This window comes from Drosophila takahashii, chromosome 2R (genome assembly GCF_030179915.1).
Source record: "Drosophila takahashii strain IR98-3 E-12201 chromosome 2R, DtakHiC1v2, whole genome shotgun sequence".
NCBI lineage: Eukaryota > Metazoa > Arthropoda > Insecta > Diptera > Drosophilidae > Drosophila > Drosophila takahashii.
The window spans coordinates 16,355,838-16,380,359 of record NC_091679.1 but is presented as its reverse complement, the minus strand read 5'-3'; the positions used below and the strand labels follow the sequence as shown (position 1 = coordinate 16,380,359).

Below are 24,522 nucleotides of genomic sequence, written 5' to 3'. Positions count from 1 at the left end.
ACGCTAGATTCAGCAAGAACTCCATACACCTTATCCGAGCATGTAAAGGTGAATTTCCATATTCATAACTTTCCTCATCTAAAGAAACTTTCAAGTTTCCAAAATTCTTTTGCGTCCTTTTGCAGATTGGGCATGACTTTGTTGACTTAGTATTTGTCAGTTCACTAACGACTTTTCTCTCAACCATGGTCAGGTGAAATTCATAGTAACATTTAACATATTTTCCTTCACTAAATTTTAGTTTTACGGGCTTTATCTTGTTCTTTAATGTCATTCTCGTCAGATTTAATTCTCAAGGGAACAACAGATACCATAAACATATCCGGGAGATATACTTTGTTAATAAACTCTTTGTCCAGATGATCCATCGCTGCCCCATTTACTGATCAACGTCAGATTTTTTTGAAGATTTTCTAACTCATTTTTAGGAAGACTTTTTAGAATTCGTTTTGCTGTGTGATTCATAAGATCCATACGATACTTTCGTAAATTTCGTATTGGGTGGTCGTGAACTTTCCTTTGCTTTTGAAATTTATGTTGCATCCACAAGCGTTTTTGTGGCGACATGAAACTAGGATCTGGGCAGTGTGAAAATTGGTAGACTTGCTAGTAAAAGATGTTATCCGGTTCGCTCTCTTTTTCGTACTACTTTATTGACAGCTTCACATAGTTGAGTTAACATACTAGATAACAGAGTTCACAGACTCTGGAATTCATACAGATAAAAATATACAGGGAAAAACGCAGTTTGACCGAACATCTCGGCACCCTTGAAAGGATCTGCTTTCAACACTTCTTAGTCCTTCAGGTCAGACGTTGGAATCAGTGCCAGCTTGTGAACTGGCGTAGAACAGTAGCCAGTAGGAGTGCGAAGATGAGCAACTCGAACCAGCCCATCCTTGCCCTCTACCACGGCTTCGATACGGCCGAATTTCCAATGTTGTGAAGGGCGATTATCATCGTGTATGATGACCAAAGATCCAATGTTGATGTTTGTTGTAGACTGAGACCATTTGGTGCGGGCTCGCAGCTCGTTGATATATTCCGATGACCAGCGGCGCCAGAAGTCTTGTTTGATGGCCGTCACGACATCAAGATACTGAGGATTGGTAAAGTTGACAGTGTTAATTTGGCGCTCTGGTAAAGCGCGCAGCGATTTTCCAATTAATAGGTGACCTGGAGTAATTGCTCCATAATCACTCGGATCAGACGATAATGGTGTGAGCGGGCGTGAATTAAGAATGGTCTCAACTTCAGCCGCCACTGTGGTGAGCTCTCCCAAGGTCAGCCGTGTATTCATGAGTGTTCTGTTGAGCAATCCCTTCGCGCTTTTCACCGCCGCTTCCCAAAGGCGGCCACATAAGCGAAGATAAGTATTGATTGGACCGCAAAAATCTGTGCCACACTTGGAAAAGGGTTGTTGCGGCAGCAGTCGCTCAACAGGTAGTGATCCCATTAATTGCTCTTGCAGTTTCGGCTTGTAGCGAACACAAGAAACGCAGGATCGAGTGAGCGCCACCAACGCCTTTGATCCAGCGTGAAGGTGGCGAATATGAAGATGCCGTACATAAATCCATGAAATGTGCGACTTTTTGGGCAAAAGGATCGGATGTTTCTCACTTTTAGGGATATTGGCGTTTTCGAGCCTGCCACCGACTCTGATAAGCTGGAACCTTGACGATAATTCGATGAATGTATTTAGGTACTTTAACTGTCCGTTTAGCGGTCGAGATTTTTGCAAAAGTTTAAATTCCATCGGCTTGTTGTTGGAGATTCCATATCATGCAATCGGATGCGTGTCGTAGTTTTTCTGGTGTCAATCTACCCGCCCGTTTGTCCTTCTTGATAAAGACGGAACATCCATGCCATGAACTTATTGTTTCCAATTTTTCAAGAAGATGGTTAGAACTCACAATGGCTTTGAATGTGCTTTTTCGCTTCTGCAAATTGACTAGTTCCATGTCAAGATTCTTGTGACTGGGAGACGTGGGTCAGTTTGACATATGTTGCAATAGAAACGAGGGACCAGAAAACCATATTGAGGCTTGGAGCTCAGGCGTAGTTGCTCCTCTGGACACAATGTCAGTTGGGTAGAACGATGTTGGTACATATCTCAACTCTCTATTCGAAGTTGAAACTTGGATTTCGGATACTCGATTTCCCACGAACGTCGATAGTGTAACAGAATGTTCCTGTAGCCAATGTAAAACAATTTGGGAGTCAGTCCAAAAGTACGCTGTATGCGGCTTGTCCAGAAGTAGTGGGTGAAACCTTGCATACAACTGCGCCAGTAAATGCGCTCCGCACAGTTCCAATTTCGGAAGAGACTTTCGTTTCACCGGATCCACTTTGGATTTAGCTGTGAGGAATCGGACAGCGATGGTTCCATCGAGGCATTCGGTACGCAGGTAAATGGAGTAGCCATATGCCCGAATTGAAGCGTCAGAAAATCCGTGCAGCTGAATTGATTGGTACTGAGCCTTTATGCAATAGCGAGGAACTGAAAGAGTTGAACAACTTTTGAAGTCAGAGCTCGTAAATAACTGTCGACACTTTCAATATGTTCGACAAATAACACTTATTTAGTGACACATTGGGGAAATGGTCAGAACGAAACAGTTTAATTTCTGTTTTCAGTTTTTTCTGTCTTTGCTCAACAGAAAACAGTTTGTTTTGTGTCAAATGTGTTTCTGTTTTCCAGAGACTGTTATTCTGGGACAGTTATTCATATGTGTCTCAGTGTCAAACAGTAAAAGTTGAAAACAAAAATTTGGTGGCACAAGTAAATCATCTTCCTCTGAGATCGATTTCAATAAGCATCGTGAATTGCCGTCGACAGTCACCCATGCGATGCTGAGGAATTTACCTTTTCTCTGAATTTTTAGATGGTGTCCAGTCATTATCACAAACAAAGGAAGATGCTTCGCGTGAACCACTATCAAAAATGTATGCAGATGTGTAGAGTTTTGACATGACTTTCAGACGTTTACCATTGAACTCCAATATATTATTATGATGACCTGAAGATGCAATCGCCGTATTTAAGTGCTCTTGCCCGGGTAGTGCTGGCTACACCAGCCACACAGGTTACTGTGGAAAGGGCATTTTCCGCACTGCATTATGTATTAAATGAGAAACGAAGCTCTCTTAGTGCGCAAAACATAAATTCGCTTTTAGTTGTGAAGTTAAACGCCGAATAAAGTTTATTCGATAAATTGGTCAAACATCAAATTTTCATATACACTCAGGAACAAATTTTTACAAAATAAATTATTATTCGGCAATACGAAGTTTACATATATACGCTAAAACCATATCACGCATAAAAAGTGTATTTATATAACTACATATATGGAAAAGACTTAAAATTTTTAAGTTAAAAATATACACACACAATCCAAAAAGACGCTTATTCTGAGACAGTTATAGGTTTTGATCATTCAAAAACACTTATTCTGTGAGGTGAAAGCAAAAGTCTCCCTTTTTTTCTGTTATTAAGAGACAGAAAGAAAGTTTGTGTCAGCCGAAATCAGTCAACAGAAAACACTTTAAAAGAAAAAATAACTGTTTTCTGTCCGAGACTGACAGAAATTTTTAGATCTTTTCTGTTTTGTGAGTAACAAGACAGTTTCAGAAATAAGTGTTAACAGTTATTTAAGAGCTCTGTGCAGGGCATAATAAATAAACTGATCGCATTCTAGTATTTTGGTGACTTGATCCTTCACGACTCGCAAAGTCGGTAGGTCATCTGCTCCGGTTAGTAAATCGTCGACGTAAAATTAAGTCCTTATAGCCGTAGCACCAATGGGATATTCGGCGCCATGAAGATCTGCTAAATGATGTAGACTTCGTACAGCGAGGTATGGAGCGGAAGCCGTTCCGTATGTAACCGTGTTAAGCTGGTATGTACGTAGTTGTTCACCTGGAAAGTCTCGCCAGAGAATGTTTATGTCAACATTTACTTGCCTGTACATTTTCGCTATGTCGGCGGTTGAGGCATAGCTTACTAGTCGAAAACATAGCAGAAGCAGAAACAGATCATCTTGTTTAGTTGGGCCGCACAGTAAGATATCATTCAATGAGACTTGATTCGACGTTTTACATGACGCATCGAAGACCATTTGTAATTTTGTGGACTCACTCGTTGGCTTCATCACACAATGATGAGGGATGTAGTAGTGCGGGACCGATAAGTCAGGATTTGCTACGAGCGACATGTCGCCCATTTGTTCGTACTCGTTCATGAACATCCTATATTGGGTGTAGGTTTCCGGTGAACGGAGAAGTCGCCGTTCGACGCTGAGGAACCTTCGACGAGCTATATCAAAGGAGCTACCGAGCTGATTGGGGGAGTCCATAAATGGCAACTTCACAAAGATCCTTCCATTTTCCTCTAAACGCGCTGTCTGCTTAAAGTGCTCCTTATACAATTTGTGTTCGGGATTGAGTCGCTTAGCTGATATTGCAATTGTTTCCACCTCCCACAGACGTGTTTACTTTGTGTCGATGGCGGATAGGCTTTGAGCTAGATATGCATAGGACTCCCTTGATTGATTTGAACGATGGCTTCCTGCGACTACCCATCCGAATAGCGTCTTTTGGAGAGTCGGCAAATGGGACCCGAGTTTGTTTTGGCCCACTGCGAGAATATCGAAGAATGCCTCTGCGCCTAGCAGCATGTCAACGCTCCGGGAAAGATGAAATTGATCATCCGCTAACGGCATATTGGGCGGAAAATTCCAGGTCGAAATATCAATATGGGTATCCGGTTGATATGCGATGGTAGGCGTTATACAGAGGTCGAGAGATAATTCGAAGGGCGAAAGTTGAGACCTTTTGTCGTTGATGTGCGATGCTTTATGTGTGTATGCGAGTCGCCAATGCTTCGAATTTGAATGCTTGTCCCGCGGCAACCTCAGTTTTTGAGAAAAAGCCTCGGTCATGAAATTGACCTGGGAGCACGAGTCAAGAAGTGCTCTCCCGAGTCGGTAGGAACCAAGTGAGTCCTGAACTAGCACCATTGCTGTGGCTAAAATAACCTGTGATCCTTCCTTTGCATCAGATTGCGCGTGAGCATGGGTTGCAGCTCCGATAGAATGCGTCAGCGAACTATCATAAGTTGGTGCTCCGCTGAAATGTGGTTGAGAATAGGCAACTGCTCCGCCAGGCTGTGGTTGCGAATGAGCATACGTAGCTGAGATCGGTTGAGACGAACTAGTCGATGGTTGTCGAGACTCAGCCTGCAGAGAGCTGTGGTGGTGCAGTAGCGTATGATGCGGCTGATGGCAGCTTCGGCAGCGATTTTTCGACGGGCAATTCGACACCTTATGGCCATTGCCAAGGAAGTTGATGCCATTCTTTTTTACCACTTCTAGACGTTGCTGTGAATCCAACTTCCGAAACTGGTCGCATGCCAGGAGTCTGTGTCCGCTGCTGGAGCACAAAATACACATGGCCCTGGTGAGTGCAAATGAAGAGTTATGAGCGTTGTTAGATGCAGACCAATTTGGCTTCGACTGTAAAGTCTTCCGAGTTTGATTCGAGGAATTTCCGCTGAACACTAAGTACTGACAGTGCCGTTCAAGTACATTGACGCACTGATTCCAGGATGGCAACGACGAGTAGTCTAGCGATTCGTTCCATTTGTTCCGAGTTTGCTGATCGCACTTGTCCATGATTAAGCAAATTAGCAGTGAGCTGCGTAAACGACGTGATGAAGTTCCGTGTGAGTACCATCGAAGGTAGGCAGCGGCAGTCGTGGAAGTTTAGACTGTGGTGGTGCTGTGGTACTGGACTCCAACATTGTGCTGCTTAGATCTTCGCCAAGGAGTTGTTTGATAGTCAATTTAGTTGTAATGTACGTATCCTCGATGTCAACGCGCCCGTTGTCGGTTGAATCCAACGTTTAAATTTTGGATTGAATGGTTAGTGCCTGTCTAAAGTAGGACTCCAAAATTCCCAGACGACATTTGAGTTCAGCGACAGAGCGGTTGAGCAACTCCTCCTCAACATTTGCTCTTTGACGCTTGGCCTCGTCAAGAGGGCTTGGATTCGGTACAATGATTTTTTCAGTGCAGTCAACTTTTTGATGTTAAAGCTGATCCGTGCGAAGCGACCGAAAACTTCTGCGACGGTGTAGCGCGACGTCTTGCCATCAATTTACGAAAGCGACAAATGTGTGGGCGACAAATGTAAGGGCAAGCGGCTCACCGGTGCATAGAAAGATCGAGAATCGAAAGCAATCCAATTCTGAGTCGGAAGTAGATCAAGAATAGCGAGCGCAAAGCGAAGACGAAGAATAGTCCCGTTGGTTAGCGACACTGGACTGCACTTGCGTTGGTATGCGTGTCTGTGCAGCTATGTGCAGACGGAATGAGCGATAAAGGCAAGGTTTTTTTGCACGTTTAAATAAGTAATTTTTAATTTATTTAAACAATTTAACTAACACACGTGCCCCACGTTGGGCGCCAAAATGTTGCATCCACAAGCGTTTTTGTGGCGACATGAAACTAGGATCTGGGCAGTGTGAAAATTGGTAGACTTGCTAGTAAATGATGTTCTCCGGTTCGCTCTCTTTTTCGTACTACTTTATTGACAGCTTCAGTTGAGTTAACATAGTTGAGTTAACATACTAGATAACAGAGTGCAAAGACTCTGGAATTCATACAGATTCATACAAATAAAAACATACAGGGAAAAACGCAGTTTGACCGAACATTATACTTGTATCCGGGTAAGAGGTCAACTCCGTGCCGCAGTAAAGATTTCCGTAATATCTCATACTATTCTTTGGAAAGTTCTAAGTCCATAAATAAAGCCAATGCCTCTTCCTAGCCATACTTCTTAATAGGTCCATTCGAAGGCGAGGGAATGCTTTTCTTAGTCCTTATAAGACGCAGCGGACTAGCTGCTGCTGGTAGTTGTTGACCTAAACAGTTCATATACTTATACCCGTTACTCGTAGAGTAAAGGGGTATATTCGGGGGTGTCACAGAAAACCATTCCAACCGAATTTCCCCCGAATAGCAATTCGAATTTTGCCGGACGTTTTGATAAAATTAACAAACTTACAAATGTTTCCCAAAAATAAAACTTTATGTAAGACAACTCTAATGAATTTTATGAACTATCTGCATACTACGATGTATATACTTACTTCGGGTTATATTTAAAAATATGCTTTTTATAAAGCCTCTCGAAAAAATTAGCTAAAAAAAATCCGTCGGCAAACCCTCTACCTGACAGTGTTACCAACTAGCTAGAACTTTAAAACACCAAATTTTTTCCAAATTTCGAAGTTAGTTATCGAAATGTTTTGTTAACGAATTATTTATTCAAAAAAAATTCTTGCCAACTTACAATAACCAACTTAAATAAACCAACTCAGCCGCGGCAAACCGCTGTTCAGGGCTGCAATACGCAGCCTGGCGGGTAATTCAAATTTTTAATTTTTTTCCTTTATTGTGTACAAATTGCGCTTTAAACATATATTCTATTTTGTAATTTTGCACGAAAAACATAAATTAAGTTTAAAACTTATTGGAAAATAGTTAAAATAAGTCAAATATTCGGTAATTATTAAAAATTCGATATTTAATGTATGCATCCAGCCCTGGTCTTTTTTCGGGAAATTTTCCGAAAAAAAGAAATCTCTCGAATTCCTGTGACACCAACGGTTTTGGTCGGTTGGTTTCTAGGCCAACCGTCCCCAAATCCGTCGACGGTTTCTGTGACACCCCCGATTGTATTCGTGCAAAAGTATGTAACAGCTAGAAGGAAGCGTTTCCGACCCCATAAAGTATATATATTCTTCATCAGGATCACTACCCCAGTCGATATAGCCATGTCCGTCTGTCCGTCCGTATGAACGCTGAGATCTCGGAAACTACATAAGCTAGAAAATTTATTTCAGCCGAGCGCCGCGCCCCCTCTAACGCCCACAATCGTCCACTAACGTTTTTAAAATGTGTCTGGCGCCAAACCTTTAAAGATTTCCGAGAAGTATAAATGAAATTTGGTTTGTTTGAAATGAAGAAGAGATTTTTCAAATCGGACCATTCATTAAAAAGTTATGCGCAATCAAGAAAAGGTTATATATCCATATCCCTCGGACTCCCATTAGCTGAGTGACGGGTATAAGATAGTCGCACAGTGGCGCCTTTTAGCTATTTATAGCTGATTTCCGCTAAACTAGCGGGTTTTTCCAAAAGTGGTAGAACTAAAGTTTCTTATACTGAGCTGTTGAACATCATATCAAATTTTCAGGACTTTAAAACAATGTTTTGGACAAATCTTTCACAAGGTTTTTTACCTTTTTTGGCTCTTAAAACCGCGGACGCACGCGGACGTAGCTACAACTTTGCTAATATCAAGAAGAAAGTCCAAATAACGTTTTAGGGAAGCATAAAAAAATAGTATTAAATAGTTTTTTTTTTATTTTCCATCAAAGTTGAAAAATATGAAAATTGACGTTTCGAAAATAACGCATGACTTAGAGATGCGGCTGACAAACTGCAATATGTTTTATTTTTTTTACTCTTAACTAACACACCAATCCGTGAAAAAAGAAGCAATGCGATTCTATACCTAGTTTTTAAGATACGCCCCCCGGAAGTGCGAAAAATTACCTAAAAACTGTGTGTTGTTTTCAAGTGAAAAATTTTTCAACTTTGAAAGGGAATATTTTTTACAAAAATTTTTTGATTTGAAAAAGGGTCGATTGGTATGTGTCGAAACTTTCTAGGACAAAGTCGAAAAAGGGATTTATTGCATGCTTTTGGCCCAAGGCGTTCTCTCTTGTTTTGAATTGTGAAAATCCATTTTTTAACTAAAAAACAAGGACGGAAGCTAACTTCGCAAGCCGAAGTTTTAATAGCCTTCCAGATTTCACGAATTAAAATTTGACTACATAGCAACATGAATTAATAAACAAAATATTTCATAATTCAAAAAATACAATTTTTAAATTTTTCACACTCTTGTTCCTATAGGGGCTAAAGGATATAGACGTCCAATCGGCACGCGCTTTTACCCTGATCAAGGTACGCACAAAAAAATACGATTAGGTAAGATTCATGTCAACAGCTTTTACACTGTGCGAAATATCTTGAATTTCGCTGTTATATCCTATTGTTGCTATGGGAGCTATAGGATGTAGACGTCCGATCGGGTCGGTTTTCAAACTTAATCTGCATACATGAGGGTGAAAGTTTAAGGTCGCTAGCTTTTAAACTGAGCTCGCAAACGGTATTGAAACAGACGGTCAGACGGACATTGCTATATCCACTCCCCTATTGATCCTGATCAAGAATATATATAACTTATGGGGTCGGAAACATCTCCTTCACTGCGTTACAAACTTCTGACCAAAATTATAATAACCTCTGCAAGGGTATAATAAGGCTAATACAAAAAACATGTGTCTTCACCTTTCAGTCATAGTCTAATCCAGGTATTAAGCATACAATGCAATATATAGTGTGAGTTATTACCTGATAGGTACAAACACGTGGAGAGTTTATCAAACGCAAAAAACGCTAAGAGATGCGGCTGGCAAAATGCAATATGTTTTTTTTACTCTCAACTAACACAGCAATCAGTGGAAAAATAAGTGGAAAAGCGACTCGATACCTAGTTTTTAAGATATACCCCCGGAAGTGCGAAAAATTGATTTGAAAAAGGGTTACATATTTGTAATAGGAGATCAATTTCCTTTTGCTTGGTACGGGTCGGAACTTTCTAAAACATTTATAAAGTTATAAAAGTAATTTCGGGTTTTAGGCGTGTATTTTTAACGAACCCATATATGCCAGCATTTTTGCATTTTCTCCAACTTTTATTTAATTTTTTCCCGATTTTTTTTTATTTTTTTTTATTAATGTACAACACGTCAAGAATGTTGTGTTAACGTTTCATGTCAATCGGATGAAAATTACGAAAAATATGACCATTTGAACGAGAGGCTGTCCTTGCCGTCTCTATACCTATCCAAAACTTTAAATCGTTCTCCTGAAAAGTATGTTTTTTTAAGTCGGTGAATATTGTCCATCGAAATCTAATGTACCGATCATTCTGAAATCCGCAGGTAATCAGGTCGAGTTTTTTTTTTTTTTTTATTTTATAATAACTAATATAGACAATTTTGTATGCTAAAATCAGGTTTTTGGCTTCAAAGTGTTACCCAAAATCCAAATATTAAATAAAAAAAATCAATCTGATTACCTTAAGAAACATCTTAACTAATGGACATTTTTTTTTGTTTTTTTCTGATGATCCAGTAACGAGTTATGCTGTTCACCGCAAAGCCTCTATTTTTGGAGGCGGCTACGGAGATTGGCCGCAGACGGCACCCCCCGCCCCCCCTTACGTGCGCATTTCATCAATTTTTTTGTAAACTGGTGTTAGCGAGCTCTGAGCTCTGATAAAGAACGACATTTTTAGCTAATCTAGGAAGAATATCTCAAAAACAAGGTATATAATCGTCTTACTTTTTGTTTCCACTACTTGGTGTGAGTACTACTATTCATACCCGTTATTTGTAGTGTTAAAAGGGATATTGTTGGAAAATATGTAAAATCATGTAACAGGTATATAAAAGTCAATGCACTCGATTATATTGTTGTTTCCTGTTTAAAATAGTATTTTTGAAAATTCTTATTGCATTTCTTCTGTTCATTTAATGCACTCTATTATATTGCTGTTTCTTGTTTAAAATAGTATTTTTGAAATATCTAATTGCATTTCTTCTGTTCATTTAAAGGGTAGGACCTTTGTTGCTCTATTTGATTATTTAACTCTGGAACAGTCTGAAATCTCTATGCGTGAAGGCGGTATGATGGAGCTGCTGAAAGTGGGATGTGCCGGCTGGTGGCATGTGAGAGCCCTAGGCAATTTTACAACTGTTAAATTAAAACCGTTTATTTTAATTGTTTGGATCTTGTATTATATTCGAGTTGAAAGAATTTTATTGTATGAAGTTATTTCTTTTCTTGGGACCTATTCCTGTATTATTTCCTCTATCAACATTCTTGCACCATGTATCTCTTATAAACATTACCGATTCGCAACATGTATACCTTAATTTGTAGAAATTGGAGACCTTAACCTTCGGCTCGAAGTTAAGGGCTTCCCGATCAATAAACGACTTGAAATCAGACCAGCAAACTAACTGCACGCGTTTTGGTTTCACCCTAGATTCGCTAGGAAACGTACATTTTGGCGACCGTGACAGGACTCACGTTCTGTATGAAGTTTAATTTCAAGTTCAATTCGCATACTTCGGCGAACGCGTTTGAGAAAAGTCAACCGTAGATTTGATCAATCGGATCAACACACAGCGTTTGTGGCGAGATTTCATTCGCGCATGTACGACCCGATACCGAATTCGTGACATTTCTCCCTGACAATATAAACCTAATCGCCGAAAGTATTCAAATCATAGTGCCACCAATTTCGTGTTCCTCTTCGCACCATTTCGATCTGTCCGAGCGGCAGAATCATTAACCAAAAGGAACCAAAATTGGAGCATCGTCGCATCAATTACATAACCCCAGTTATGTAACTGTCTCATAACTCACAAATTCGTAGTGGAACCTAATCATTTGGTTCTCCCTTTTGATCTACATTCTTCATCTGGCAACCCCAGTTATGTAACTGTCTCATAATTCACAAATTCGTAGTGGAACCTAATCATTTGGTTCTCCCTTTTGATCTACATTCTTCATCTGGCAACTCCGCCAACTGGAAAGTGGAACAGCAAGTACTGACTTAACGATACTTACTTACTCCAGCAAACGGTCACACTCAGCAAGGAAAGCGGTACTTGGAAAATAATAACGACGCAATAAGATGGCCAAGCCGGAAGAACGTTTAGCTTCTCTTTTACAAGAAAAGAGCAGCCTACTTCTGGCCATGATGAACCTCAAGAAACATGTGGAAGCTGACAATGGGATACCTGCCGCAGAATTGGATTGCCGAGCGGAGGTGCTAGACGCTCATTTCAGGCAAGCGTCTCAAATTCAATCCAACATCGATCGTCTAGACCCAGAAAACAAAGAGAGAGAGATCCTCGATGAGTTTTTCATCTCAACCAAGGCAGCCATTCTCAGCAGCTCCTCCAAACTTAAACGAGAAAGAATAGAAGACACCAGTTTTCTAAGTTCTACTTCTTCCCAGTCACACCACACTCGATTGCCTTCATTCAAACTGCCCAAATTCGATGGAAAAAATAGCGAGTACAGCCGATTCATGACTGCATTTACGCACTTGGTGGACGACGACGTCACAATTAACCCATCCGACAAGTTCAATTACCTCCTTAGTTGCTTGTCCGTCACCGCCTTGTTGTGTCGTCTTTTCCAGTTTCGGAGGAGAATTATCCCAAAACCATGAATCGCCTCAAGGAGCGATACGACAAGAAGGTACTCATCTTTCGAGCACATATCTAGCTTTTGCGCCCTACCCATCATGGAACCCGCAGACGCCAATTCACTGCGTGGTATCTTGGACACCGTTTCTGCACTGCGCGGGTCATCGCTATCACTCGGCTCAGAAACTGAGCTGAGGATACAGGAAAACATTTCGCTCGCTGATCCTCATTTCAATCAATTACAACGAATTGTCCTTTTACTTGGCGCTGGGTTGTTTTTCGAAATAATTTTTAAAGGACAAATTCATTTGGATAGGACTCTGCCAACTCTTCAGAACACCAAACTTGGTTGGATAGTCTCAGGAAAGTTATGAACTAGATAGAAACCCAGCCCTGAAACCTCAGTACTTAGCATTTTTGAAGGAGTATATTGATTTAGGTCACATGTCTCTTGTAACAAAGGAACCGTCAGAAACACAATTCTTTTTGCCCCACCATTGCGTACATAGGCAGAAGAGCACGACTACGATGCTTCGTGTCGTTTTTGATGGATCTGCTAAAATAACTTCTGGTAGCTCTCTGAACGACTTACTTCTGGCAGGACCAACAATTTCACAAAAAATCTTCAATATACTGCTTCACTTTCGATTTTTTAAAGTTGCCCTTTGTGGAGATATCTGCAAGATGTACCGTTGCAAGGCATCATTTGGATAGAGAGAGAGCCAGCTGCCTTCTTGGGTATAAGCTTCATGCATCAACTCTCTTACGATGAGGAGGAATCATTTCCTTCGCGAGGCCATTTTCCAATCCGCAAAAGGTGTTCGAATAAGTCAGCAGCCCTGGAAGGAGAGTCTGATTGCGACAAGGAGCAGCTAATCAAATTTCACGATGGATGGGATATCGCCAAGGCATCGGGACTAGTCTGGGATCCATCTTTCAATCAACTCCTATTTAATTTTTCTCAACTGCCAATTAACCAACGATTGCCAAATTCTATGATCCACTCGGTTTAATAACCCAAATTATCACAAAATGTTAGATTTTTCTGCAATCTCTATGGAAGGCGAAAGTGGATTCGTATGACGCACTGCCAGAGCCCATTATTTCGTCATGGGCGGAGTTGACCTCACAGTTATCGGTCGTACAGAGCATTTAATTTTTACGATTTGTCAGCTTATAGAGCATGTCTATATTTGCGATCAGAGACCAATGGAGAATCGAAAGTCCATCTGCTCTGTGCCAAGTCAAGGGTAGCTCCATTGAAGGCCTTAACAATTCCAAGATTAGAACTTTCCGCAGCGCTTTTATTTGCTGACCTAATCGTAAACGTCAAGGAAGCCATAGATTTCGGATGCACCTTTCATTGCTGGTCGGACTCGTCTATTGCGTTGGCGTGGATTCGGCAACCTCCGAGGGAGTTTAACGTTTTCGTATCAAACAGAATCGCGAAAATTCAGGAGATACGAATGACTTGGCATCACGTTCCTACAAACTTGAATCCAACAGACGTCGTATCGCGAGGATGTACCCCGAGAGAATTGTTGGAACATTCTCTTTGGGCGAACGGGCCTCCATTCCTATTGCAAAGTTCGTCGAATTGGCCGTCCGTGCTAGACGCAGTAAAAGATCTTCCAGAGCGTCGTTCTGCGGCTCTAATTGGGACCGTTTGCATAGACAGTTTATCAAACTGCAAATTCTTAAACCCTTTCGATAAGTTGCAGCGCGTATTTGCATACATTTATCAGTTCATTTTAAATTGCAGAGCCAAATCTGCGCCGTTAAAAAGTAGTCTTTTGGTAGAGGAGATCAACTCTGCAACTGTACTTCTTTTAAAGGGGCATTTAACTGGTTAACTTGGCGAAGGAGTACGTATCTCTTAGCCAGGGCGAGCCGTTTCCACAGAAAAGCAAGTGGCCCAAGGATCATCCAGTCACCAAGACGATCATCGTTTATTATCATGAGAAATATTTGCATTCAGGATCGCAGGCGCTTTGCCGCTTTACGGCAAAGGCACTGGCCGATTGGAAGCAGCAAGTTCGTCGCCAGCTCTATGTTTTCGAATAAAGCCTATTCGGGCCATTCTATCGTAAGGCAGAGACCAGAAATAAGGCACCCCTATGGGTGCTATATCGCCGTCTTTGTCTGCTTTTCCACGAAGGCAGCTCAATTGGAAGTGGTCCAGGATCTCACGACGGATTCTTTCATCGCAGCGCTGAGGAGATTCATCAGCCTTAGAGGCAGTCCTCGTACCATTTGGAGCGACCAACTTTGTCGGTGCAAAGAGCGAGCTTGCCGAGCTGAAAGAGCTCTTTTTTAGCGAGCAGCACACAACATCGATATTTTCAGTCTGTTTAGCTGATGGGATCGATAGGAAGTTCATCCCTACGCGTGCCCCGCACTTCGGTAGCTTATGGGATTCTGCTGTGAAATCATCGATGAATTAAGAACTCTTGCATATGAGGTTGGAAGCATAGCTTTGCTGAAGGAGGACAACGTTCCACCCTTGAGATGGCAGCTTGGGTGCATCGAGGAAGTCATACCCGGCGGGGACGGAGTCATCAAAGTAGCTACGGGAACGTTCGTACAGCTACGGGTATGATCAAGAGAGCCATCGCCAAACGAGCCGTTCTGCCCATCGATTCCAAGATAGTTGGAACCTTACCTCTTCCAACAGGGGGAGTATCTTCGGAACAGAGCGCCAGCGCCTAGTCATGCGCGCATAGGTGTACGACGGCACCTGCAGCGCTCTTTGCCTATCTTTTGTCGCCGTCTTTCTCATACCACTAAAGCTGTTGCTTTTCTATTCAACGACTACTTGTAGGCCTGCATATGAAGAGCTTAGAGCCAAGCTTTATCATTCAGTCCATTTGCCGCTCCGAATGAATGCTATAATAGAACCTATTCGTGCTTTTTTAATTATAAATAATATAAGGGTGGCATATTCGTTGTTTTCCCCACAAACAATTTAAAGATATATAAAACTCTTTTAAAATAATTGATATCAACTGCACATATGTAAATCAATTAAAATGTCACATACCTGACTTTCAATGCATTTGGTAAAAACTTGCCAAATTTTCTAATGCGTTAATTGCAAATTGTCTACGCACAAATTTAAACTCGTTGTTTCCCTTCGATTGACAGTCAAAGAATGCACCAAATCATGTTTTTCGTTTCATCTTCGCTGTTAACGCGGGTCAATACTCCTATACCCTTTCTAAGTGATATAAATGCGACTATATAATTTTGACCTATTGAGTAAAAACACTATATGATTTTTAGAAGATACAAATATTATAATGTTTAAATAACACAGTGCAATGCGGAAAATGTAACCGCAGTTTGGCTTTAAAAACATATGGCGTTCTTCTGGCTTAGTTCGCGTTTGGATACTATAGCGATTTAAACATTTGGGTGAAAACTGATTTATAAATGTAATATTAATTAAGCCGATGATATGCGTCCTCAACAATATTTTAGCTAAAGACATTAAAAAAGAACAACAAGTTATTAAATTTGGTTAAAACAGTCTGGGTATTCACTGTTGAATTGCTGAATTGTTGAATTTTGTTCAGCTGTTAATCAGCTGTTCCATACAAAGTCAACTTTCAAAACTTCAACTTTCAGCCTCGAGGCTGTTGAAATTTTTGTTGAATCGTTGAAATCCAGTCATGGCAACTCTATAAAACTTTAATATCACCGTATTTGTGGTTCTTTTTACCATTTTAGACAATAGCTAGCAATAATATATAAAATTTTACATGTTTTAAGTTCCGTGAAACTTTTCAACAAATAACAGCTGTTTAAAAATTCAACGGAACCCATTACGGACAATTTACTTTAACTGTGGTTAAAACATGGGAGAGGGAAGGGAAACGAAAACGGGAAGAAGGGACTGTTCTGCTCTAATGCATAATTTTCCTGTTATTGACCTTCTCTCTTCATTTAAATTATACTCTTAAACTACTTAACCTAAATTGCTGCTGTTGATCTGCTCTTAGCGGCGTAAGATGCCGCGTAAAATTCGTAACTTTAAGTTTAAAATATGATTAGAATTGCTTTCGTATTTCAAAGGATGGTTAATTCAAAATTTCATTTCTTTCTGGGGCTTTATTTCCCTACGGCATATGGACTGTATGGCCGGTAAATGGTCCCTAGCCTAAATTTCGTTGGCTACTGGGCTACTCTACAACATATAAACGTAGAAGTAGAAATGTAGAAAAAATATGTAGATAAAATAAATAAATAGAATTCTCGGCGCTATGTTCTGCTGCTGCGGGATCTCGGATATTGCTGCTGGTGCTGATTGGAGGTTGATCGGTTGGCCTTTTGCTTTTTGCTTTTTGGCGATTTTGCGATTGCTTCCGGTTGGCCTTTCGTTCTCCAGACGCCTCTTACGCCCAAGCCTGGCTTTTGGCGGACCGGGGTTATGTAACCGGGGGCCACCTAAAACATTTGGGCGTTCAAACACCGCTTTATCACCTTCTCGCACTCAAAAACTTATCCACTAGGGGTTGGCACTTTAGCACTTGTTTTCTTTTGTTTGTATGCAACTTGCAACGGCGATTGCTGGGAATTTTGGGTACTTTTGGATTTTCTTTTAATTTTTAAAACTTTGATCTTCCTGCACTTGCCACTACTTCTGTTTCCATCCACTGATAATTTTTGTGTGACTCTAAACGAATATTAACTTCGGGTCGAGACCCTGACTACGACCTCGCTCACCACTTTGGTGAAATTTCGGAATTTTGGCTCAAGAGACTTTATCCCCGTCCAAAATCGTTCTGGCCAAATTCCGTTGCCTACTTTTGGGCCGAAACATTTTCAAGCCAACCGACAAGCAATCCTACAGTTCCCCCCCACCAAAATCTCACTTGGGGTGAGCTATTGCCACAAGGGAGATACCAGCTTGTCGGTGATTTCCACTGCCTGAGGCCCTCTCTCATTGTAATACCAAGAAGACCTATTCATCGCTGCTAAGTCTTGATCTTTATCCGAGCCTACGAAATCTGGCTTAGGTTCTATTTGGTATTGACTTGCCGAGCAATGGCGCTTTTGTGAAGGCTGCTGTATGGTTCCTGAATATTTTCCTAAATTTTTCATTAATATTTCACGGGCTCTCACAAGGCTTCTCAATTCTGATACAGAGTTAGCCGACTCATACAGTAACCCGCGTTGTATTTCCGGAAGAAGGTTATGCCGTAGTATTTCTACCATTGATTGGCCAGTCATGGGCTGCGACAGTCTATCTGAGAGCGATGAAATTACCGTATAAAAGTTATCAAACGATTCATTTTCGCGTTGTTTCCTCTGCTCTAATTCCGCCCTAATACTTCGATCAGCTAGATTATCCTTAAATTGGCCCTTTAAAGCTGCGCACAACTCATACCAACGCACCTCAGAAACACTTTTGTGATACCGCCAGTACCAATCGCTCCCAATTCCCTCAAACAAAATATTAGTGTTTTGAGCCATTAGCTCAAGATTACCCTGCAATGTTAGTCCCGCTAACGCTTCGACTCTGTATATAAAGTCGTCGATGGTCATTGGGCCTTTTCCTGAGAAGCGTAGCTTCCAGCTACACATGATTTGGGCAATTTGATCAGAGCTCATCAAACTCGGGACTGAGGCAGGCGACTGATTGCCACTCAAACTTCGATCTAAATTTTGTGGTGTCTGCTGAGCTGCATAAGCCTGGTTCTCGATCGGATCTACGTTTTGTTGTTCTTGCTGATCTGCATAAGCCTGGTTCTCGATCGAATCTACATTTTGTGGTGTCTGCTGAGCTATATTAGCCAGGTTCTCGATCGGATCTAGTACTATCTGATTGGGGAATTGATTTTGATTTCGTTTTTTAAGACCTTCTGTAAACGCTTTAGTGATCTTTTCGGTCTCTTGGTCTACCAATTTAATAAGCTCTTTTGTTTGCTGGGCCATCGCCTCCGCTATAGCCTGTGAAATGGCTTGACTTATACTTTGGACCATAGCAGTTTGAAAATCCTTTGGCGGTCCAGTCTGGACTAGAGCCTGGTCTAAACTATTAGAATTTGACATTGTGATTTCGACTAGCGTTAAGCGGCGTTTCACTGGAGTTTCACTTTTCGAGCCAGAAGGTTTAGTTGGAAAATCAACGGCTAACTTTTACGCAGAATTGACAAACTTTCTACTATTTTAGTTAGATCTTCTGTGCTGTGTGCTAGGGGCATTTCAACGAAACCTACAGCTCAGGAATCTTGCAATAATAATTGAAAAAAATCTACCTAATAATAAAAATAAATAAATAAAAGAAATAAATAATAGTAAGCAAAAATAATAAATAAACGAAACATAAATAAATGCAATCGTTTTCTGCTATCTTTTTATAAAGTTCCTTGTCCTGCTAAGTCCTGTCGGTAATGAAATTTAATACTATTGACTCTAAAATTTTTTATAATAAAGTGGAATCACAAGTGGAAGATGTCGTTTTCAGATGACGAACTATTACACAAAACAATAAAAAGGTTCACCTCAAGGCAAACGGCAACAAGAGGCTCCTGTAATATCAGGATTTGTATGTAACAGATTCACTAATCTTACATTTAACATCTTGTATCAAATAACTTTTTGCAACTTGTATTCTATACAGACTATACCAGATACACCAGGCAAACGGCCAAAAGTGTTCTGTACAATTCCGCCTAAAACTCCACTACAAAAAGATTAATACGCAAAACAAAAATAAATTACAAAAAAAATTGACTAGAAAGGTGAAAGATATCGTTTTCAGATGACGATCTATTAACGAAAATACCTACTTAATCGGTTCACCGCATGGCACAACGGCAACATCCGGCTCCTATTGTTCAGATTCTCGAAAACTGACTCTTAATCTTACATTTAACATCTTGTATTAATGAAATTACTGAACTTCGCATAAAACACAGACTATACCAGATACACCAGGCAACCGGCAACAAGTGTTCTGTACAATTCCATATTAGACTTCAGTACAACAAAACAATTAATACTTCACACGCTAAAAGACGGGATGGCAAATTTATTAAGCCAATAAACAACGCCCTATGCGTAAGTTTAATTAGGTAGCGGCGTTAAAGCTAAATAGCTAAAACTTTTCCAGCAGCCTAATAGTATGCAAGGAGTTTTGATCCGTAAATCACTCCTCGCCGCACCTAATCTAGAGGATGAATGCTGTGGAGATTCTCTTGACTAACGTCTGATGTTACTGACGGTTTTAAATATTTTTTAATGGATCTGGCCTTGCCGGATCGAACTGTCGCCATGACAGAATCGGGCCACACACGTTTGGGCGCCAAATAAGTTTATTGTTATTTATTAGAATACTGTAGCGAACTACGTTTCGAGAGCTGGTGTAATTTGTAGCCTACGTTGAGCACGCGCTGGTTCCGGCATGAGTTACCAGTAGAGGGGGGTCGGGGATAGGTTTTAGGAACGCTGCTACTTGCTCTATAGACGAACAACAAAATCTTATTACTTCGCGTGCTAAAGGGTACGAGGATCTCCGCAGGACTAATGGACCGGACTATTGACTAGCAAGGGACAGACAAGGACGAACAAGGATGTAGTGCCTTTATGTCAGCGGTTGTTCAAGCTGACTTGCCCTCCCTACCATGATCACCATCGACCAGATATATATATGGTGATCCCTAAAAGGCGACTACACTTTACACGACAGATAACATTCGACGACGCATGGCTTCCCTATTGACTCTACTCCACTTTAGACAACATTATAAATTTTATTTTTAAACATAGAATAATACTATTAATTGACAAAAATTAATTCTAAACAAGAGCATTAGGATCCTAAGAAATGATTAACCTCTAGCTTGAAATTAAAAATGCGAATTTAATGACTAAAAATTAAATTTAGCGATCGCTGAATATTTCTGGGTTCATGTATATAAATGTACAAATGTAGATAGCGGGTAGAATGGGTAGAATGTATGTATGTTAAATTATGCCATTATATGTGAGACTTAAAATTTTATTTTATTGAGCAGGGAGTTGGGTTGGGTTTTATAGGAGAAAATTTATGAAATTGGATGTAGTTTTTTTTTCTCAGTATAGCATTTTAAAGATTTAAATTTTCATATTTGTTTTTTTTTTTTTTGATAACTTTAATTCCCTTAGACTGCTTGAGTCGGCTTTATTTATTGTTATTTTTTTTTTTATAAAGGTAGTTGAAATTCTGTAAGAGTAAGACGTTGCAATTAACTCACTTTGTTTTTCCCTCGATGAAGCGCTTCTCGACGGGCCTGTGGAAGAGAATATCAACTACTTAAGAGAGCTAAGTTGCTCTCGCTCGCCTTGCTCACGCAATCTAAAGCGGTACGGTTCTCTCACAATTTACTTTAACTGATCTTTAGTGGTTAAAACATGGGAGAGGGAAGGGAAACGAAAACGGGAAGAAGGGACTGTTCTGCTCTAATGCATAATTTTCCTGTTATTGACCTTCTCTCTTCATTTAAATTATACTCTTAAACTACTTAACCTAAATTGCTGCTGTTGATCTGCTCTTAACGGCGTAAGATGCCGCGTAAAATTCGTAACTTTAAGTTTAAAATATGATTAGAATTGCTTTCGTATTTCAAAGGATGGTTAATTCAAAATTTCATTTCTTTCTGGGGCTTTATTTCCCTACGGCATATGGACTGTATGGCCGGTAAATGGTCCCTAGCCTAAATTTCGTTGGCTACTGGGCTACTCTACAACATATAAACGTAGAAGTAGAAATGTAGAAAAAATATGTAGATAAAATAAATAAATAGAATTCTCGGCGCTATGTTCTGCTGCTGCGGGATCTCGGATATTGCTGCTGCTGCTGGTGCTGATTGGAGGTTGATCGGTTGGCCTTTTGCTTTTTGCTTTTTGGCGATTTTGCGATTGCTTCCGGTTGGCCTTTCGTTCTCCAGACGCCTCTTACGCCCAAGCCCGGCTTTTGGCGGACCGGGGTTATGTAACCGGGTGCCACCTAAAAACATTAGGGCGTTCAAACACCGCTTTATCACCTTCTCGCACTCAAAAACTTACCCACTAGGGGTTGGCACTTTAGCACTTGTTTTCTTTTGTTTGTATGCAACTTGCAACGGCGATTGCTGGGAATTTTGGGTACTTTTGGATTTTCTTTTAATTTTTAAAACTTTGATCTTCCTGCACTTGCCACTACTTCTGTTTCCATCCACTGATAATTTTTGTGTGACTCTAAACGAATATTAACTTCGGGTCGAGACCCTGACTACGACCTCGCTCACCACTTTGGTGAAATTTCGGAATTTTGGCTCAAGAGACTTTATCCCCGTCCAAAATCGTTCTGGCCAAATTCCGTTGCCTACTTTTGGGCCGAAACATTTTCAAGCCAATCGACAAGCAATCCTACAGCATTTTTTATTAGGTTAACCCGGACGGCCCTTACGGGGCCACGAATAGGCCAATATGGCCGTTAGATGTCCGGTTGATGCGTATGAACCTTGAGATAAGTTAAGAAGTTTTTATGTCCATAAGGATCGAGGTGTTTTTGGCGAAGGCCTGGTTTCCTGCTGGAGGCGTCTCCTAGTGATGCCAGTACTGGGGCACCGAGGTATCTTCTTCTCGGTCTTGATAGAACCGGGCAGTTGCAGATGTTCCAGGGTTTCGATAGCCCCCGATTCATCACATTTCCTGCAGGTTGTTGAGATTTCCGAGTGTGGTTGCGTGTGATGCGGCCAGACAGTGGTCCGTAAGGATTCCCACTAACAGTCTTTCCGTGGTAGACGCAGTACACACTGGCTGAGTTTGTCGTTGCGCTCTTTGCACATAGTTCTTGAGATTCGGCAGGTCTTTGTATTCCTCCACCTGCTTTTTGCTCGCGGGTCCGCCTGTTTCTCCAGGGCGCTTTGGAGCGTTCGGAGGGAAACACGCACGTTCTCCGTTCTGACGTTCGTCAGCTCTACGCCATCCTTTGCAAGAACGTTCCAAGCATTCGTGACAATTCATGGAACAATTTGGACTCGAACTGTCTTCCTTGGTCTGTTGTGATGCGGGCTGGAACTCCAAATCTTGAGATCCACGAGCCGATGAGTGCTGAGGTTACCGTGTTGGCGTGCATGTCCTCGATGGCAATGGCTTCCGGCCAAAGTGTATAACGGTCGATAATAGTTAAGCAGTAGGGATGTCGAAATATTTAAAAATATCGTATCGATGATATTTTTTATATATCAGATATTTTTGATATTTTTGTTTTATTATTATTTTGTATTAATTTTAAGCTGCATAAGGCGGAGGCACCCGATTATACCGTTCTATCTTGTTTTTACTGCGTTTTCTTGGATTCTGAATGCTATGCTATGCATTTTCAATTGCCGAAAAATAAATTTTAGCGGTGCTCATCTTTTACATATGTATTTTTTCTTGTCCCGATTAAAAGTTATACCACTTTAAATTATCCAAAAAAATGAGCAAAAAAAATCGATGATACCTGATAATTATTCAAAAAAAATATCACCATAAAAATATTTATTTTTTCGAATATAAAATCGATATATTGATATTTTGATATATTTTTGGCATCCCTATTAAGCAGTACCTATATTGACCTGATTGGGGTAATTGTCCGATGAGATCCAGATTGATGCGGTCAAATCTTTGAGTAGGAAGCCTGAAATGCTGTAGCGGCGAGCGGACGTGTCGGGAAATTTTGGATTTTTGGCAAGGAACGCAGTGTTTTACGAATTGAGAAATGTCCTTCTGCATTAAGGGCCATACGAACCGTTGTTTTATGAGCTTTATCGTTGATCCAACTCCGATGTGAGAATTGTTGTGTAGTTTGCTGATGACGTTCTGGAATAAAAGGTCTGGAATAGAAGGTCGAACGCTGGATGTGGATAGATCGCATATTACAGAGTTGGTTAAGTTGGGAATGCTGATTGACTTTAACTGCAATGCTGTGGTGTTGTCGCTAAGAAGACGTTTTAGTTCTTCGCAATTTGCTTGTGCGATGCTGAGTTGCTTGTAGTCGATGATTTTGAGGTTAATGGATGAGATGCGGGACAGCGTATCAGCAGTAATATTTTCTATTCCAGCCAAATAAACAATGAAGGTGGTGAATTGGTTGATGAAATCGAATTGTCGGAGTTGTCGTAGAGAGGCTTTTGCCGGTATCTGCGAAAAAGCGTATACCAAAGGTTTATTATCTATGCGAATGTCAAATGTTCGTCCTTCTAGGATGTCGCGAAAATTTTTAATGCTGAGGTATATGGCGAGGAGCTCTCGATCGTATGTCCTATACTTGCGTTGCGTTTCTGATAGCACAGGCCGACAAAATGTGACATGGGTCGGTGTCCAGGCCTGCCACCATTTTATTTCGATAAATGAGGCTTTTCTAAGCATAAGTTGCCACTACGCCTATAGTCCATCAGCTCTGGTATTTGCGGTATCTTTAATTTAAGAAAATCACAAATTTTCTTCGTCTTATGGGATACATCTTCAAAAGTGGTCAACCAATTTTGGTAATCTTTTCGGAATTAAATAGTTACATGTCTCTTTTATACGGTCGTTTTGGAAAATTCAATCTAACTGAACCACAAGAGAAGGTGGGCGCATTTAAAATTTTAAAGTCACAGCAAAGTTTAAAAATCTTCATTTGTGAACAGCGTTTAAAAATTAAATAAAAATATTTTCTTCTACAATGCATTTTTGATCCAAAGACACCTTATGTCCCTAATTTTTAGGACACGCATCAGGTTTTTGTGTATTGTTTTGGAATTTTTAAAATTGATTTTCTTACTTCCTTCACAGTGACGATTCACAAATAGTGCCAAACAGTGTATAAAAGAGACATGTAACTATTTAATTCCGAAAAGATTACCAAAATTGGATTGTGTTTTCTTAAATTAAAGATACCGCAAATACCAGAGCTGATGGACTATAGGCGTAGTGGCAACTTATGCTTAGAAAAGCCTCATTTATCGAAATAAAATGGTGGCAGGCCTGGACACCGACCCACGCCACATTTTGTCGGCCTGTGCAGTTTTACACTGAAAAATCCCATTGGTTGTAGATGATTTATGTAGCACGGCTTCCACTGCGAAATCGCTTGCATCTGTACAGAGAGACAGTCGCGCAGCCGGTGCTGGGTGGACAAGTAGTGTTGCCTCTGC

The 24,522-nt window shown here is 40.6% G+C and overlaps 2 protein-coding genes across 2 annotated transcripts; both read right to left on the bottom strand.

The window, feature by feature from the left end:
• Positions 1–796: 796 nt before the first annotated feature.
• Positions 797–1,300, bottom strand: LOC138912178 (uncharacterized). The gene has a single exon (XM_070212041.1). The coding sequence runs from the start codon at positions 1,298–1,300 to the stop codon at positions 797–799; it is 504 nt and encodes a 167-aa protein (XP_070068142.1).
• A 3,193-nt stretch (positions 1,301–4,493) lies between these two features.
• LOC123002509 (uncharacterized) lies at positions 4,494–5,675 on the bottom strand. The gene has a single exon (XM_044392808.2). It carries the CDS (start codon positions 5,673–5,675, stop codon positions 4,494–4,496), a length of 1,182 nt encoding a protein of 393 aa, XP_044248743.2.
• Between the last annotated feature and the right edge of the window lie 18,847 nt (positions 5,676–24,522).

Coding starts and splice junctions, on each gene's coding strand:
- LOC123002509 (XM_044392808.2), bottom strand. CDS start 5,675: ATGGACAAGTGCGATCAGCAAACTCGGAACAAATGGAACGAATCGCTA.
- LOC138912178 (XM_070212041.1), bottom strand. CDS start 1,300: ATGAATACACGGCTGACCTTGGGAGAGCTCACCACAGTGGCGGCTGAA.